This window comes from Ahaetulla prasina, chromosome 7, assembly GCF_028640845.1.
Source record: "Ahaetulla prasina isolate Xishuangbanna chromosome 7, ASM2864084v1, whole genome shotgun sequence".
Classification (NCBI taxonomy): Eukaryota; Metazoa; Chordata; class Lepidosauria; order Squamata; family Colubridae; genus Ahaetulla; species Ahaetulla prasina.
The window spans coordinates 98,487,575-98,504,552 of record NC_080545.1 but is presented as its reverse complement, the minus strand read 5'-3'; the positions used below and the strand labels follow the sequence as shown (position 1 = coordinate 98,504,552).

At 45.4% G+C, this 16,978-nt stretch overlaps 1 protein-coding gene across 1 annotated transcript in view; it reads left to right on the top strand.

The window, feature by feature from the left end:
• The window catches only part of CHCHD3 (coiled-coil-helix-coiled-coil-helix domain containing 3), a 272,613-nt gene that overhangs the window by 161,736 nt on the left and 93,899 nt on the right, over positions 1–16,978 (top strand). The window contains exon 5 of the mRNA XM_058190055.1: positions 3,774–3,857. Within this exon, the coding sequence (XP_058046038.1) occupies positions 3,774–3,857 (84 nt within the window). The remainder of the gene's footprint in view (positions 1–3,773; positions 3,858–16,978) is intronic.

The following is a 16,978-nucleotide window of genomic DNA, read 5'->3' as shown; positions in this document are numbered from 1 at the left end:
AGAAGGTAGTGGGGTTTGTGGGAGGAGGAGGAGGAGGAGGAGGAGAAGGAGAAGGAGGAGAAGGGGGGAGGAAGGAGGAGGAGAAGGAGAAGGAGGAGAAGGGGGGAGGAGGAGGAGGAGGAGGAGGAGGAGGAGGAGGAGGAGGAGGAGGAGGAGGAGGAGGACGATGACTGTGGGTTCCTTGGTGCTCTCTGAGCTTGGTTGCTTTCTTGTAGACATTTCATGACCCAACTAGGTAACTTCATCAGTGCTAGAAAGAAGTGGAGTTTGATGCAAAATATTATTATTATTATTATTATTATTATTATTTATTCGATTTCTATACCGCCCTTCTCCCGAAGGACTCAGGGCGATGTACAGCCAAAATAAAAACAAACAATACAATATACAGTTAAAACAAGAATTAAAAAACTTATTACACAATTGGCCTAAGATTTTAAAACATTTAAACTTCTAAAAACCCATTAAAATTCATAATATAAAGTTAAAACCCACAAAAATTTAAGCCAGCCCCGCGCGAATAAATAAATGTGTTTTCAATTCGCGGCGGAAGGTCCGAAGGTCAGGTATTTGGCGTAAGCCAGGGGGAAGTTCGTTCCAGAGGGTAGGAGCCCCCACAGAGAAGGATCTTCCCCTGGGGGCCGCCAGCCGACTGTTTGGCGGACGGCACCCTGAGGAGTCCCTCTCTGTGGGAGCGTAGAGGTCAGTGGGAGGCATGCGGTAACAGTATGTATAACTGTATGTATGTAAAATATATTATGTTCTATGCAACATAACAGCACACTCCCACCAACACTGATAGCACATATATAAAAATATTTGGTATAAAATAGCAAAATATATTTGGTATTATACACACACATACACATAAATACACATATACATACTGTAAATACACACAAACATATATAAAAACAGATATTTAAACAACATTGCCAACACCTTACGAGCTTTGCCACTCCAAGCCACGCACACTTCTTTGTTCTCATCCCAAATTTCGTGACGCCTCACCGTTTCCTTAGTAAATATTTTGCGTTGTGTATGTGCATTTGTGGCCCTGTCTTTTTTCTCTCTCTCCCCCCCCCCCACTTTCCCTCTGTCCCAAAAGATCACCGATGGCCCATTACGCAGGATGGCTTTATTTTTTCTAGCAGCTCATTCAGGGATGAAGTTTGATTTCCTGCAAGAATCTCCACAATTTTTTTATTTTTTGGGGGGGAGGGGGGGAGAGGGAGAAATGTACCCTTAACTATGACAGTTTGCTCAGGTCTCGTTTGTGTAACACTTTTGTTTTATCCAACTTGTGGTATAAACTGATGGCTTTGTGTTTTTCTGCGTTTGTTTACATGCTTGCAGGAAATGGAATGCAAGGTAAGAAGTCAAAATTGGGAGTTAATGGGCGTTTTGGTGTTTCTGTTCAGTTGCTGAGTCGTGTTCAGTCCTTGGGGTGGGGGAGGTGGGGGGCTCAACCACAGCATGCTAGCCCTCCTCCCCCCCAGTTCTCCACTGTCTCCTGGAATTGCACAAATTCAAGTCAGTTGTGTTGATGACCCAATCTAACCATCTCAACCTCTGTCGTCCCCTTTTCCTTATGCCTCCCATCTTTCCCAACATCGGGGTCTTCTCCACGGCGTTCTCGCTCCTTCTTTGGGGGCCAAAGTATTGGAGCTTCAGCTTCAGGATCTGGCCTTCCAAAGGGCAGCCAGGGTTGATTTCCTTCAGGACCGACTGATTGGATCTCCAAGCACCACCGTTCGAAAGCCACAATCCTTCAGCACTCAGCCTTCCTTAGGATCCAACTCTCACAGTCGTACATTACCAAAACAATAAGGAAGGAAGGAAGGAAGGAAGGAGAAAGATGAGAAGGGATGGAAGGAAGGAAGGAGAAAGAAATGAGAAAGAAGGGAGGGAGGGAACAAGGAAAGAAGAAAGGAAGGAAGGAAGGAAGAAGAAAGGAAAGAAGGAAGGAAGGAGAAAGATGATAAGGGATGGAGAAAGAAATGAGAAAGGAGAGAGGTAAGGAGGGAAAAAGGAAAGAAGAAAGGAAGGAAGGAAGGAGAAAGAAGGAAGGAAGGAGAAAGATGAGAAGGGATGGAGAAAGAAAGGAGAAAGGAGAGAGGTAAGGAGGGAAAAAGGAAAGAAGAAAGGAAGGAAGAAAGGAGAAAGAAGGAAGGAAGGAGAAAGATGAGAAGGGATGGAGAAAGAAAGGAGAAAGGAGAGAGGTAAGGAGGGAAAAAGGAAAGAAGAAAGGAAGGAAGAAAGGAGAAAGAAGGAAGGAAGGAGAAAGATGAGAAGGGATGGAGAAAGAAAGGGAGGGAGGGAGGGAGGGAAAGAAGGAAGGAAGGTGAAAGATGAGAAGGGATGGAGAAAGAAATGAGAAAGGGAGGGAGGGAAAAAGGAAAGAAAAAAGGAAAGAAAGGAGGAAGCAAGGAAGGAGAAAGATGAGAAGGGATGGAAGGAAGGAAGGAGAAAGAAATGAGAAAGAAAGAAGGGAGGGAGGGAAAAAGGAAGGAAGAAAGAAAGAAAGAAAGAAAGAAAGAAAAAGAAAGAAAGAAAAAATACTCAAAGGAAAGACTTGGTGGTCCACTAACTCTTTTTCTGCCATCAGTTTTCTATGTTTCTGTCAGTGAATTTGCTGTATAGGTAGTCCTCGACTTACAACAGTACGTCTAGTGACTGTTCGAACTTACGTCACTGAGAAAAAATGACTGATGACTATTTTTCACACTTACGCCCGTTGCAGCATTTCCCGTGGTCACATGATCAAAATTCAGACTCTTGGCGACGGAATTCACATTTATGACGGTTTGCACTGTCCCGGGTTCACGTGATCCCCTTTTGTGACCTTCCGATAAGCAAAGTCAGTGGAGAATCCGAATTCACTTAACAACCGTGTTGCCACCTTAACAATGGCAGTGTTTCACTTAACAACGGTGGCAAGAAAGTTCACAAAATGGGGCAAAACTCGCTTCAACAAATGTCTCGCTTAGCAACATACATTCAGGGCTCAATTTTGGTGGTAAAACGAGGACTACCTTCACAATGGCCCAGCGCTGGATTTTGTCAGTTGCGAATCATGATTGTATGAATATCTTACTGGGGCAAAAAAACTGCAAGTTTCAATCTCTGCATAAAATCTTTTGGGCAGAACTGATACGAAATGTTGATTTTATTGGAAGTTGGTTGTTCTTCATGTGTGTTTTTTCTCTCTCTCTTTCTTTGTCTCTCTCTCCCTCTCTCTCCCTCTCTCTCCCTCTCCCTCCCTCCCTCCCTCCCTCTCTCTCTCTCCCCTGCCCCTCCCCTCCCTCCCCTCCCTCTTCTTCCCCTGCCCCTCCCATCTCCTCTCCCCCTGCCCCTTCTCTCTCCTCTCCTCCTCTCCCTCCCTCTCCTCCTCCTCCTCTCCTCTGCCCTTCCTCCCCTGCTCTCCTCCTCTCCTCTCTCCTCCCTCCTCCTCTCCTCTGCCCTTCCCCTCCCCTGCCCTCCCTCTTCCTCTCTTCTCCTCCTCCTCTCCCTCCCTCCCTCCCTTCTCTCCTCTCCTCTGCCCTGCCCTCCCTCCCTCCCTTCTCTCCTCTGCCCTTCCCCTCCCCTGCTCTCCTCCTCTCCTCTCCTCCCTCCCTTCTCTCCTCTGCCCTTCCCTTCCCCTCCCCCTGCCCTCCCCTCTTCCTCTCTTCTCTCCTCCCCTCCCCTCCCTCTCCCTTCTCTCCTCTCCTCTGCCCCTCCCCTTCCCCTGCCCTCCCCTCCCCTCCTCTCCTCTCCTCCCCTCCCCTCTCCAGGCCAAACAGCTGGAACAAAAGGAGAAGGAGCTGAAGAAACAGGAGACTTACTACAAGGAGCAGCTGAACCGCCTGGAAGAGAGGGTGAGGGACTTTTCCTTTTGCTTTTGCTGGAGAGAAAGGCTTTGCTGTGGAGGCTTGATGGAGTTTTACCCTTCTGCTTTTAAATGCACAGAACTGATGGGAGGAACCAGCCTCTGATCTTGGCCAGCTGAGCTTCGGGGATGAAAGACCCCTCTCTCTACCCGTCCTCATTTGCCGACCGCAGAAAGAACCGATCCTTTTCAAACGGGTTTCTCAGCCAGCTTCACCATAAAAGAAACCGTTTCCTCTTTCAGGAATCTCTCTGTGTGTGTGTTTATGTGCAAATGGGATCGAGAGATGGGAATTAGCTGCATTTTTTTCTTATTTTTTTAAAAAAAATCAGGTAGTCCTCGACTTACGACCGTAATGGAGCCTGCTCATCTCAGTCATTAGTCATGACGGTCATAAACCAAGACATTCTTGTGGACTCACTGATTTGATAACCTTTTTTTGTGTGTGTGGTTGTAAAGCGACCACTGTGGTCGTTAAGTGAACCAGTGGTTTGATATGGGCCCGGTATTGGCGAAAAGTGGATGTAAACACTGGTTTTCAGCCAGACTGTCATAAAATGCAGTCGTGGATCTGTGGGACACTGTGAACACTAAAGGTAAAGGTTCCCCTCGCACATACGTGCTAGTTGTTCCCGACTCTAGGGGGCGGTGCTCCTCTCCGTTTGAAAGCCGAAGAGCCAGGGCTGTCCCAAGACGTCTCCATGGTCATGTGGCCGGCATGACTCAACTCCGAAGGCGCACAGAACGCTGTTACCTTCCCACCAAAGGTGGTCCCTATTTTTTCTACTTGCATTTTTACGTGCTTTTGAACTGCTAGGTTGGCAGAAGCTGGGACAAGTAACGGGAGCTCACCCTGTTACACGGCAGCACTCGGGATTCAAACCGCTGAACTGCCAATCTTTCGATCGACAAGCTCAACGTCCAATCCCGAGCCACCGCGTCCCTGAACAGTCTCTGAACACTGAACAGCGATAAATGCGGACCAGTTGCCAGTGGCCCAAATGTGGTCATGTGATCGCAGCGGTCAGAACTTTGGAGCAGGGTCGTAAGAATCTGCCAGCAGGTCTATTGTAACGGTTACTAAGCAGCAGGTCATAAGCTGAGGACTACCTGTAGAATGTTGTAAATTGTAAAGCAGGTTCGGAGTGAACATTTGGTGACCGGCTTAAAAATTTTGTGTGGGTAAACCTGAAGTGTTAAAAGTCATCTCAATTTTTTGAATCTTTGGGACTCCCCACCACACCAAAAAAAAAAAAAAAAAATTTGCAGAAGTTGCGGCAAATTTCCTGGGGGACCAGAATTCCAGAGCCGTCTGGCTATCCAGGCCTCAAAGGTCCAGCTGCTTAGACTGATATATTAATAAAGGAGAATATTTACAGCTCAAGGTTGAAATGAGGGGTCTCTGAGTTGGGTGGTTTTCTTGCAGACGTTTCATGACCCAACTAGGTAACATTATCAGTGTTAGTGCGGTTTGGTGGAGTAAAGAAGGAAAGGGGGGAGGAGGAGGAGGAGGAGGAAGAGAGTTGTGGGATTCTTGGTGCTTTCTGAGCTTGGTTCTTTCCTTGCAAATATTCCTTGACCCAAACTAGGTAACATCATTAGTGTTAGAAGGGTTTGCAGGAGGGAGGAGGAAAAAGAAGAGAAAGAGGAGGAGGATATGAGGAAGGGAGTGAGGTTGTGGAGTGGAGAAGGAAAAGGGGAGGAGGAAGAGGTCTGTGGGGTCCTTCGTGCTCTCTGAGCTTGGTAGTTTTCTTGCAGACATTTCCTGACCCAACTAGGGAACATCATCAGTGCCAGAAGAGAGTGGAGTTTGCATTTAAACAGAGAGGAAACGTCACTCCCTCCTAGCCCTGATAGTGTTACTTAGTTGGGTCATGAAACATCTGCAAGAACACCCACACACACACACACACCGGTAGCTCAGCGAGCACCAAAGGCCCCTCAGGCTGATATATTAGATTCATTTGACCCAATCCAACTTATTCCAAGTATGTTTTTCCCAGCGATTAAATTCTAATATCTCGCCCAAGATTGTTTTTCATTGGCTCCTCCGGAGTCTTAAAGAAACTCTGGTGGCTCAGACTGCTAAGACAGTCTGTTATTAACACAGCTGCTTGCAATTACTGCAGGTTCAAGCCCCACCAGGCCCAAGGTTGACTCAGCCTTCCCTCCTTTATAAGGTAGGTAAAATGAGGACCCAGATTGTTGGGGGCAATAAGTTGACTTTGTATATAAATATACAAATAGGATGAAGACTATTGCTTGACATAGTGTAAGCCGCCCTGAGTCTTCGGAGAAGGGCGGGATATAAATGCAAATAAATAAAAAACAAAAAACTCAAGGCCACTCAAGGAACAGCTGACTTCTTTTTTGTTGCCAACCAGAAAAACAAAACAAAACAGAACTTTATTAACGCTGTGTAAAATCCCACAGATGATCATTTACAGGGTTTTGCCAAATGCTTTCCTCTGGCTCTCATGTTAAGCTATTTTTTATTTTTTTTATATTTTTTTTTAAAAAGAAGATTTTCAAAACAACACGAGGAAGGTGGGGGAAACGAAGACGCCTGTCGGAAACTCATTATTCCTACAGTATGTTAAACGAATTTCAGCGTATGCTGCAGTTTCGTAGATTAGCTGCGAGAAGCAGAAATATATCTGGGCCCCTCCCGAACGTAAGTGCGATCTTTTGTCCCCTTGAAAATAATACTCCGCATTTCATGCCTATGGGAAAATAGGAACTCTTTATTTTATAGAATCAGATTTTTACCCAGCACAATAACGTCCCATTCTGGTTCCTGGGAGCTTTCCAAATATGAAAGGAAAGTCTTTACAAAACCCGTTGAGAGATTTCCTTTTAACTGGAGATGCGTAACGTGGAATTTGATATTTTTGGGGGGGGGGGGGGGCAGGCAGAAAAACGTTTTTATTGCGGGTAGTCCTCGCCTTACGACCACAATGGAGCCCAACATTTCTGTTGTTAAGTGAGACGTTTCTTCAGGGAGTTTTGCCTCCGTTTTCCCACCTTCCTTGCCTTGGTTGGTAAGCGAATCACAGCGGTCGGTAAGCTAGCAAGCCGGTTGGTAAGCGAACCGGGCTTCCCCCTCCTTGAGGTTGCTAGACAGAAGGTTGCAAAAGGGGTTCATGTGACCCCGCGATCCCCTTTTGCGACGGTCATAAATACGAACCAGTTGCCAAACATCTGAATTTTGAGTACATGTTCACATGGGGCAGGGGTCTCCAACCTTGGCAACTTTAAGCCTGGAGGACTTCAACGAAGATGGCTGGGGCATTCTGGGAGTTGAAGTCCTCCAGGCTTAAAGTTGCCAAGGTTGGAGACCCCTGACATGGGAGATCATAAATGTCATAGACATACCTGTGAAAAACAGCCATAACTGTGAAAACCAGTCGTAGGTCGCAATCAGCGGGGGAGCCTCATTCACTTAACCATGTTGCTAATTTATTTATTTATTTTATTTTATTTATTTATTTATTATATTTTTATACCGCCCTTCTCCCGAAGGACTCAGGGCGGTTCACAGCCATAATAAAAATAGAGCAATATACAATTAAAACAACAATTAAAAAACTTATTATATATGGGCTGAGATATAAAACAATATCCTATTAAAATTAAACTCTCTAAAAATATAAAATTATAAAATTTAAAAATCACGAAGCCAAGGATACTGAAAGTTATTAATTTGGCTGAGATGGCTAAAATCTCAGCGTTTTTAAAAGACAATACGCAGGAAAGATATTTAATTGAATGGAAGAAATGGATTGATTATCTGCAGGACAGATATCAGATTAGGAGATATCGGATTGCCTTTGAATAATTAGAAAGTTATTTTATGTAATGGGGAGGGGGTTGGGAGATGAAAAGCTTTGGATGTGGTTATTTGGATTGGAAGGGAAAATTTTATTCTATGTTTGGTTCATGTATAACAATACCTTGTGATTGACCCGGGAAGCCGGGGGGGGGGGGGAGGGGGGAAGGGGGCTTTTTGGGAGGGAGGGGGGAAAAAGGGGGAAAATGTTTTTGTTTTTTAAAACTCTTTCAATAATAAAAAAAAAATCACGAAGCCAGTCCCGCACGGATGAATAAATAGGTCTTGAGCTCACGGCAGAAGGTCCGAAGGTCAGGCAGTTGGCGTAATCCAGAGGGAAGTTCGTTCCAGAGGGTAGGAGCCCCCACAGAGAAGGACCTTCCCCTGGGGGCCGCCAGCCGACATTGCTTGGCGGACGGCACTCTGAGAAGCCCCTCTCTGTGTGAGCGTACGGGACGATGGGAGGTATTTGGTAGCAGAAGGCGGTCCCGTAAGTACCCTGGCCCTAAGCCATGGAGCGCTTTAAAGGTAGTGACCAACACCTTGAAGTGCACCCGGAAGACCACAGGTAGCCAGTGCAGTCTGCGCAGGAGTGGTGTTACGTGGGAGCCACGTGTGGCTCCCTCTATCACCTGCGCAGCCGCATTCTGAACTAACTACAGCCTCCGGGTGCTCTTCAAGGGGAGCCCGATGTAGAGAGCATTGCAATAATCCAGGCAATAAACCCAATTTAACAACTGCAGCCATTCACTTCACAACTGAGGCAAGAAAGGTTGTAAAAGTGTGTGTGTGGGGGGGCAACACTCACGTAACAAATGTCTTCCTGAGCGACAGAACGTTTGGGCTCAATTGCGGTCGTAAGTCGAGGACTACCTGTAGCATCACTGATATGGTCGCCGGGCGGAAGCTGTTTTCTTAGAGGAATTGAGTTGCGCGATCTGTCGTTCCTTCGGCTCCTTTGCCCCACCTGCACTTTGAATTATGGGAGGATATTATTATTATATTATTTTGATATTATTATTGACATTTGGACCTAGCAGCAACTGCATGGATTCTTTGCTTCCTTGTAACACGGTACCTTCCTTGTAACACGGTACCTTTGCCTTGGTTATCACCGGCTATTCACAACTCACTTTATCCTTCTAAGAAAGCGGAGGTTCTCGTCTAGAATGAACCCAAAGGTGTTTTTTCAGGAGGCAACTGGACTTCCTTGTTTTTTTTCTTTTCTTTTGAAGATGTTTCGCTTCTCATCCAAGAAGCTTCTTCAGCTCTGACAGGAAAGTGGGGAATGGAGCTGAAGAAGCTGCTTGGATGAGAAGCGAAATGTCTTCAAAAGGAAAAAAAAAACACCAAGGAAGTCCAGTTGCCTCCTGAAAAACAAAACACCTTTGGGACAACCTATGACCTGGATGATTGAGAATCTCTGGAGTTCTATAAAGTTCCAGGGAAGTTGGCTTTAAACTCCCAGTTTTCCCCGGGATGGCGGCCATGCTTGCCGCAAATAAGAATTGTTGTAAAGGATTGTTCGGAAGTTCTTGGTGTTCTCTGAGCTTGGTTCCTTCTGGACGTTTCAAACTAGGTTATATTATCAGTGCTAGGAGGGAGGGGGATCCCGTCGGGTCCCATCCCATCCCATCCCATCCCATCCCATCCCATCTCATCCCATCCCATCCCATCCCATCCCATCCCATCCCATCCCATCCCATCCCATCCCATCCCATCCCATCCCATCTTCCTATTCTATTCTATTCTATTCTATTCTATTCTATTCTATTCTATTCTATTCTATTCTATTCTATTCTATTCTATTCTATTCCTTATCCCATCCCATCCCATCCCATCCCCTATTCTATTCTATTCTATTCTATTCTATTCTATTCTATTCTATTCTATTCTATTCTATTCTATTCCTTATCCCATCCCATCCCATCCCATCCCCTATTCTATTCTATTCTATTCTATTCTATTCTATTCTATTCTATTCTATTCTATTCTATTCCTTATCCCATCCCATCCCCTATTCTATTCTATTCTATTCTATTCTATTCTATTCTATTCTATTCTATTCTATTCTATTCTATTCCTTATCCCATCCCATCCCATCCCATCCCCTATTCTATTCTATTCTATTCTATTCTATTCTATTCCTTATCCCATCCCATCCCATCCCATCCCCTATTCTATTCTATTCTATTCTATTCTATTCTATTCTATTCTATTCTATTCTATTCTATTCTATTCTATTCCTTATCCCATCCCATCCCATCCCATCCCCTATTCTATTCTATTCTATTCTATTCTATTCTATTCTATTCTATTCTATTCTATTCTATTCTATTCTATTCTATTCTATTCTATTCTATTCCTTATCCCATCCCATCCCATCCCATCCCATCCCATCCCATCCCATCCTCTATTCTATTCTATTCCTTATCCCATCCCATCCCATCCCATACAATATTTGTACTTCAGGGTTGAGTTATCCCTTTATCCATCTTATCCGTGAAAGCAGGCTATGTGAGTCTGGGCCAATCACCAGGAGAACTGGTTCTTAAGGGAACTTGATTGCAGAAATATCAAAAAAAGAGAGAGAGACTATTTGTTGATCTGGGTTGAACTGTGGAGGGTCCTTGGTGCTCTCTGAGCTTGGTGGTTTTCTTGTAGACGATTCATGACCCAACTAGGTAACAACATCAGTGCTAGAAGGCAGTGGGGTTGCAGAGAGGAGGAGGAAGAGGAGGTGGACGATGACCATGGGTTCCTTGGTGCTCTCTGAGCTTGGTGGTTTTCTTGCAGATGTTTCATGACCCAACTAGGGAACATCATCAGTGCTAGAAGGCAGTGGGGTTTTGTGGAGAGGAAATGAAGGAGAAAGGAAGGGAAGAGGCAGAAGGAAGATGAGAAGAACTGTGAGGTCCTTAGTGCTCTCTGCACTTAGTGGGTTTGTTGCAGGATGTTTCATTACCCAACTAGGTAACATCATCAGTATTAGAAGGGAGTGGGATTTGTGGAGTGGAGGAGGAGGAGGAGGAGAAGTTGGAAGAGAAGGGAAGAGGAAGAAGGAACACGAGAAGAACAACTGTGGGGTCCTTGGTGTTCTCTGAGCTTGGTGGTTTTCTTGCAGCTGTTTCATGACCCAACTAGGGAACATCATCAGTGCTAGAAGGCGGCAGGGGGGGGGGTTGTGGAGTGGAGGAGGAGGAAGAGGAGGGAAGAAGGAAGACGTGAAGGAGAAGAACTGTGGGCTCCTTGGTGCCCTCTGAGGCCTGGTGGTTTTCTGGTCATTTGCATTCTTTTAGAGGATTGTTGAAGCACTTGGAGGTTTAACTCTGACCTCCTTCCAACCTCCAAGTGGCCTCAACGACACTCTAAAAAGGATGCAAATGACCAGCTGCCTGCAAGGAGGATAAATCCTTCCCTTCCCCACCATCCAGTCAGAGCTGAAGAAGCCTCTCGGATGAGAAGCGAAACGTCTTCAAAAGAAAAACCAGAAAGTCCAGTGGCTTCTTGAAGAAAAGCATATTTGGGACAGTGGCCCAGGAAGCGATTGTTGGCTTTGCTTTTCCATCCTGTTGAACAAAAACCGGCTAGCTGACAGTCAGAAAAACACACACACACACACACACACAGACACCCCTGGTTGTAATGTATTTGGAGCTCATAGTGACTTAATTGCCGCCCTTGAATAGGAAATGGCAAATCAATGAGCGAATAGATCGGAATAATGAAGACGCGGAGAATGAAAATGTTCACTTTTCATCCAGTGGGAGACCTCAGCAAAAGACCCCATCATTCCTCTGTGTCACGACAATTTTGTTTCCAATGTGCCGATGCTAAAAAGTGAAGAAAAAGCAAAAAAGCGATACTCTGTCATTACTGAGTATTATCTCCCCTCTCCCTCCCACCACCGTCGCCTGGTGTGGATCAGAACTGGGCCCATCAAACGAAACACGGCCGTCCGGGTTTCAAATTTATAGCGGAGAATGTGCATAATTAGAGAAGACGCCGTTCAGCAGATCATCCCATTGGTTGTAGATTTGAGAGATCTGAGTTTAAAGGAAAACAAAAATCCTTCCCACGGGTTGGTCCTTTGGCAGCTGAAATTGGCTGTGGTTTGAAAGAGAGAAAGACAGACAGAAAGAGAAAGAGAGAGAGACAGAAGGACAAAAAGAGAGACACATAGAGACACAGAAAGAGACAAAGACAGAGACAGAGACAGAAGGACAGAAAGAGACACAGAGAGACAAAGACAGACAGAAAGAGAGAGACAGACAGAGAGAAATGGAGACAGGGACAGACAGAAGGACAAAAAGAGAGACAGAGAGACAGACAGAAAGAAAGAGAGAGAGAGAAAGAGAGACAGAAGGACAGAAAGAGAGACAGACAGAGAGACAAAGACAGAAAGAGAGAGACAGACAGATGGAGACAGGGAGAGACGGAAGGACAAAAAGAGAGAGACAGAGAGAGAGAGAGAAAGAGACAGAAAGAGAGACAGACAGAACGAGAGAGAGAAAGACAGAGAGAGACAGAAGGACAGAAAGAGAGAGACAGAAGGACAAAAAGAGAGACACAGACACAGAAAGAGAGAGAAAGACAGACAGAGAGAGAGAAAAAAGGAGACAGAGAGAGAGACAGAAGGACAGAAAGAGAGACAGAGACAGACAGACAGACAGAAAGAGAGAAAGAGACAGAGAGACAGAAGGACAGAAAGAGAGAAAGAGAGAGAGACAGAAGGACCAAAAGATACTGAGAGGCACAGAAAGAGAGACAAAGACAGACAGAAAGAGAGAGAGAGAGAGAAAGAGACAGAGAAAGAAAGAAATGGGAATAAAATGGATAGCAGGATCCAGTCTGTTCACGAATCCAAAGATCCGGGGCTGCAAAACCTCTGTGTAATAGGATTTAAGATACGGTGCAGAAGCTTAACATAAGTGCCAGCATTCTTTTCATGGAGAAATGTTCGGTGGTGTAGAAAAGACACACACATCATGATTAAGGCGCACAGCCTTAATCCATAATACCTGGAAAAAACCCCATGCATGAAATCAATAAACCCAACCAATTGTAGCTGCAGTCTTCCCTCCCTAAATACACCCAGGCGTTTTCTGAACTTGCAAATTGGTGCTTGGGAAGGACGTCAAATTAGCGCAGGGGTTTCACCGTTACAAATGAATATTTGTAGCTCAGGGTTGAACTGTGGGGCCCTCGATGTTCTCTGACCATGGTGGTTTCCTTGCAGACGTTTCATGACTCAGCTAGGTAACACCATCAGTGTTAGGAGAGTGTGAGGTTTGTGGAGAGGAGGAGGAGGAGGAGAAAGAGGAGGAGGACTGTGGGTTCCTTGGTGCTCTCTGAGTTTGGTGGTTTTCTTGCAGACGTTTCATGACCCAACTAGGTAACGTCATCAGTGCTAGAAGGGAGTGGGGGTTTGTGCAGAAAAGAGGAGGAGGAAGACGCCGACAACAAGAATGACTATGGAGTCCTTGGTGGTTTCTGACCATTGTAATTTTCTTGCAGACGTTCCATGACCCAACTAGGTAACATCATCAGTGCTAGAAGGGAGTGGAGTTTTGCTCTCTGCTTATATACGAGTGGCTTGCTCTCTCAGCGTTGGTGGGGTTGCTGTTTTCTTTTTGGTGGTTCCGTTTGACGACTGCCGCCAAATTAAAAAGCGTTGCAGAATCAGGTTTGGTCCACTCGGGTGTCTCGACTTACAACCGCCCATCTTATACGGCAGATAATGCCAGGCTCACCTATTACGGTCGTAAGTTGGGGACTAGCCTGCCCTGTGGGTTCTTCCCTGGAGCGCTTTCGCCCCTCCGCTTTCTGCCAGTTTGGCCTTCAAGGCCAATGTTTTCCCCCAAAGTTCAGAACTAGGACGGAAGAGAAAAAGAAAGAGAGAAAAACAAACTTTGCTTTTAATCAGAACTGTGGGAAGATACGAAGGGTGTTCTCAGCAGCTGGAGATTTTCCCCCCAAAAAAATAAAAAAATCCACCTGATTTGGTACATTTGAAAGAAATGATAAAATGTTTTTAATCAAACCACCTTGCATGAAGATGAGCTCTGCTCTCAAGTCTAATTAAAGAAATAAATTACGTAGGGCTGCAGAGAATTTCTTCTTTTTTTGTGCGGGCGGGGCTGGTTTTGGGGGCTAACTGGGAGAAAACTATAATTCTAGTTGGTTAGACATTGATTTTAACTCTGGGCGGAATTCCACATTTTTCAATGATGATTATGTACCATCAAATTGGTGTGAACTCCTAGGGACCATATGGATAGATAGCTTCTCCAGGACCATCTGTCCCCCGCCTGCTCCTTCAGTTCTTCTGATAATGATCCCATCACTGCGGCAACTGAGTCCACCCAGAATTACAGGATAATGAAGTTGGAGGGGACCTTTGAGATCTTCTAGTCCAACCCCCTGCTCAAGCAGGAAATCCTGTACCGTTTCAAATGGTTCTCCAATCTCTTCTTTAAAAACCTCCACAACTTGGCGCACCCACAACTTCTGGTGGCAAGCTGTTCCACTGATTAATTGTTCTCACTGTCAGGAAATTTCTCCTTAGTTCTAGGTTGCTTGTCTCCTTGATGAGTTTCAATCTGTTGCTATACATTGTTGTGCCTTATGGTTCATGATGAATGTATTTATGATGATTATGATCATGATTTCTCACTCGTATCTTTTACGGTATGTACACTGAGAGCTTATGCACCGAAGACAAATTCCTTGTGTGTCCAACCACACTTGGCCAATAAAGAATTCTATTCTATTCTATTCTATTCTATTCTATTCTATTCTATTCTATTCTATTCTATTCTATTCCCATCCCACCCCACCCCACCCCACCCCACCCTACTCCCACCCCACCCTACCCTACCCTACCCCACCCTACCCCACCCTCACCCCACCCCATCCTATCCCCATCCCATCCCATCCTATCCTATCCCCATCCCATCCCATCCTATCCTATCCCCATCCCATCACTATCCCTATCCCATTCTATCCCATCACCATCCCATCCCATCCCATCCCATCCCATCCCATCCCATCCCATCCCATCCTAACTATCCTATCCTTTATCCTATCCCTATCTTGTCCCATCTTGTCCCGTCCCATTCCATTCCATTCCATTCCATTCCATTCCATTCCATTCCATTCCATTCCATTCCATTCCATTCTATTCTATTCTATCCTACCCTACCCTACCCTACCCTACCCTACCCTATCCTATCCTATCCTATCCTATCCTATCCTATCCTATCCCTTATCCTATCCCCATCCCATCACTATCCCTATCCCATTCTATCCCATCACCATCCCATCCCATCCCATCCCATCCCATCCCATCCCATCCCATCCCATCCTAACTATCCTATCCTTTATCCTATCCCTATCTTGTCCCATCTTGTCCCGTCCCATTCCATTCCATTCCATTCCATTCCATTCCATTCCATTCCATTCCATTCCATTCCATTCCATTCTATTCTATTCTATCCTACCCTACCTTACCCTACTCTACCCTACCCTACCCTATCCTATCCTATCCTATCCTATCCTATCCTATCCTATCCTATCCTACCCCTTATCCTATCCCCATCCCATCCCATCACTATCCCTATCCCATTCTATCCCATCACCATCCCATCCAATCCCATCCCATCCCATCCCATCCCATCCCATCCCATCCTAACCTATCCTATCCTTTATCCTATCCCTATCCCGTCCCATCTCGTCCCGTTCCGTTCCATTCCATTCCATTCCATTCCATTCTATTCTATTCTATTCTATTCTATTCTATTCTATTCTATTCTATTCTATTCTATTCTATTCTATTGTCCTATTCCTATTCCCATTCCATTCCATTCCATTATTCTACTCTACTCTACTCTACTCTACTCTACTCTACTCTACTCTACTCTACTCTACTCTACTCTATTCTCCTATTCCGATTCCATTCCATTCCATTCCATTCTATTCTATTCTTGTTCTGCCTTCAAGTGCTTTGGAAAATAGGTTGACTCCCTCTTTGTGGCAGCCCCTTAGGTATTGGAATACTGTTGTCATGTCACCCCTCATCTTTCTCTGTGTTAAACTAATCATACCTGGTTCCCTTAATTCCCTGGTTCCCTTCCCTGGGAGTTGAAGTCCGCCAGGCTTAAAGTTGCCAAGGTGGGAGACCCCTGCTTTAGAAGATCGTGGTATTTGTAAAATTCAGGAACTCCTGGATTTTGGGCTTCTATACTGCAGCATTTTGGGCAGGGGTGAAAAATCCACAAATGGGAAATTAGCGTATTTATCCAGTCCTATGTGGTTTTTCCAAACACCGAAATTCCACAGCCCCTGAGCATGATTAATAGCAACCGGTGCCTTTACCTTATCTTGAAAACAGAATTTTTTTCTCCGTAAGCGGAAATGGGATTCTGATGGAGACAGATTGAGAGGCCTTTGGGCAGTGAACACTTGGCTGTGAAATCTTTCTAATGTATGTTTTTAACATATTTTAATACCAGGGAACTAAGGTTTTCTTTTTTCCGAGACAATAAGAATGGGGGGAAAAAGTTAATGCACATTTTATTTATTTATTTGTATCCAAGCCTTATTTTCAAAAAGAAGGCTGTGAACATACCTAATATTCTTTCCTCCTCCTTTCCCCCCCCCTCACAACAACACTGTGAGGTGGGTTCGGCTGAGAGAGAGAGGGACTGGCCCCAAAATCACCCAGCTGGATTTTATGCCTAAAGCAGGACTAAAACTCACCATCTCCCAGTGATTGGCCCCAAAGTCACCCAGCTGGCTTTCATGCCTCAGGCAGGACTAGAACTCACCATCTCCTGGTGATTGGCCCAAAGTCACCCAGCTGGTTTTCATGCCTACAGTGGAACTAGAACTCACTGCCTCCTAATGATTGGCCCAAAGCTATCAATCCGCTTTCATGCCTAAGGCAGGGCTAGAACTCACCATCCCCTGGTGATTGGCCCAAAGTCACCCAGATGGCTTTCATGCCTAAGGTGGGACTAGAACTCATCATCTCCCAGTGATTGGCCCAAAGTCACCCAGATGGCTTTCATGCCTAAGGTGGGACTAGAACTCATCATCTCCCAGTGATTGGCCCAAAGTCACCCAGATGGCTTTCATGCCTAAGGTGGGACTAGAACTCACCATCTCCCAGTGATTGGCCCAAAGTCACCCAGATGGCTTTCATGCCTAAGGTGGGACTAGAACTCATCATCTCCCAGTGATTGGCCCAAAGTCACCCAGATGGCTTTCATGCCTAAGAT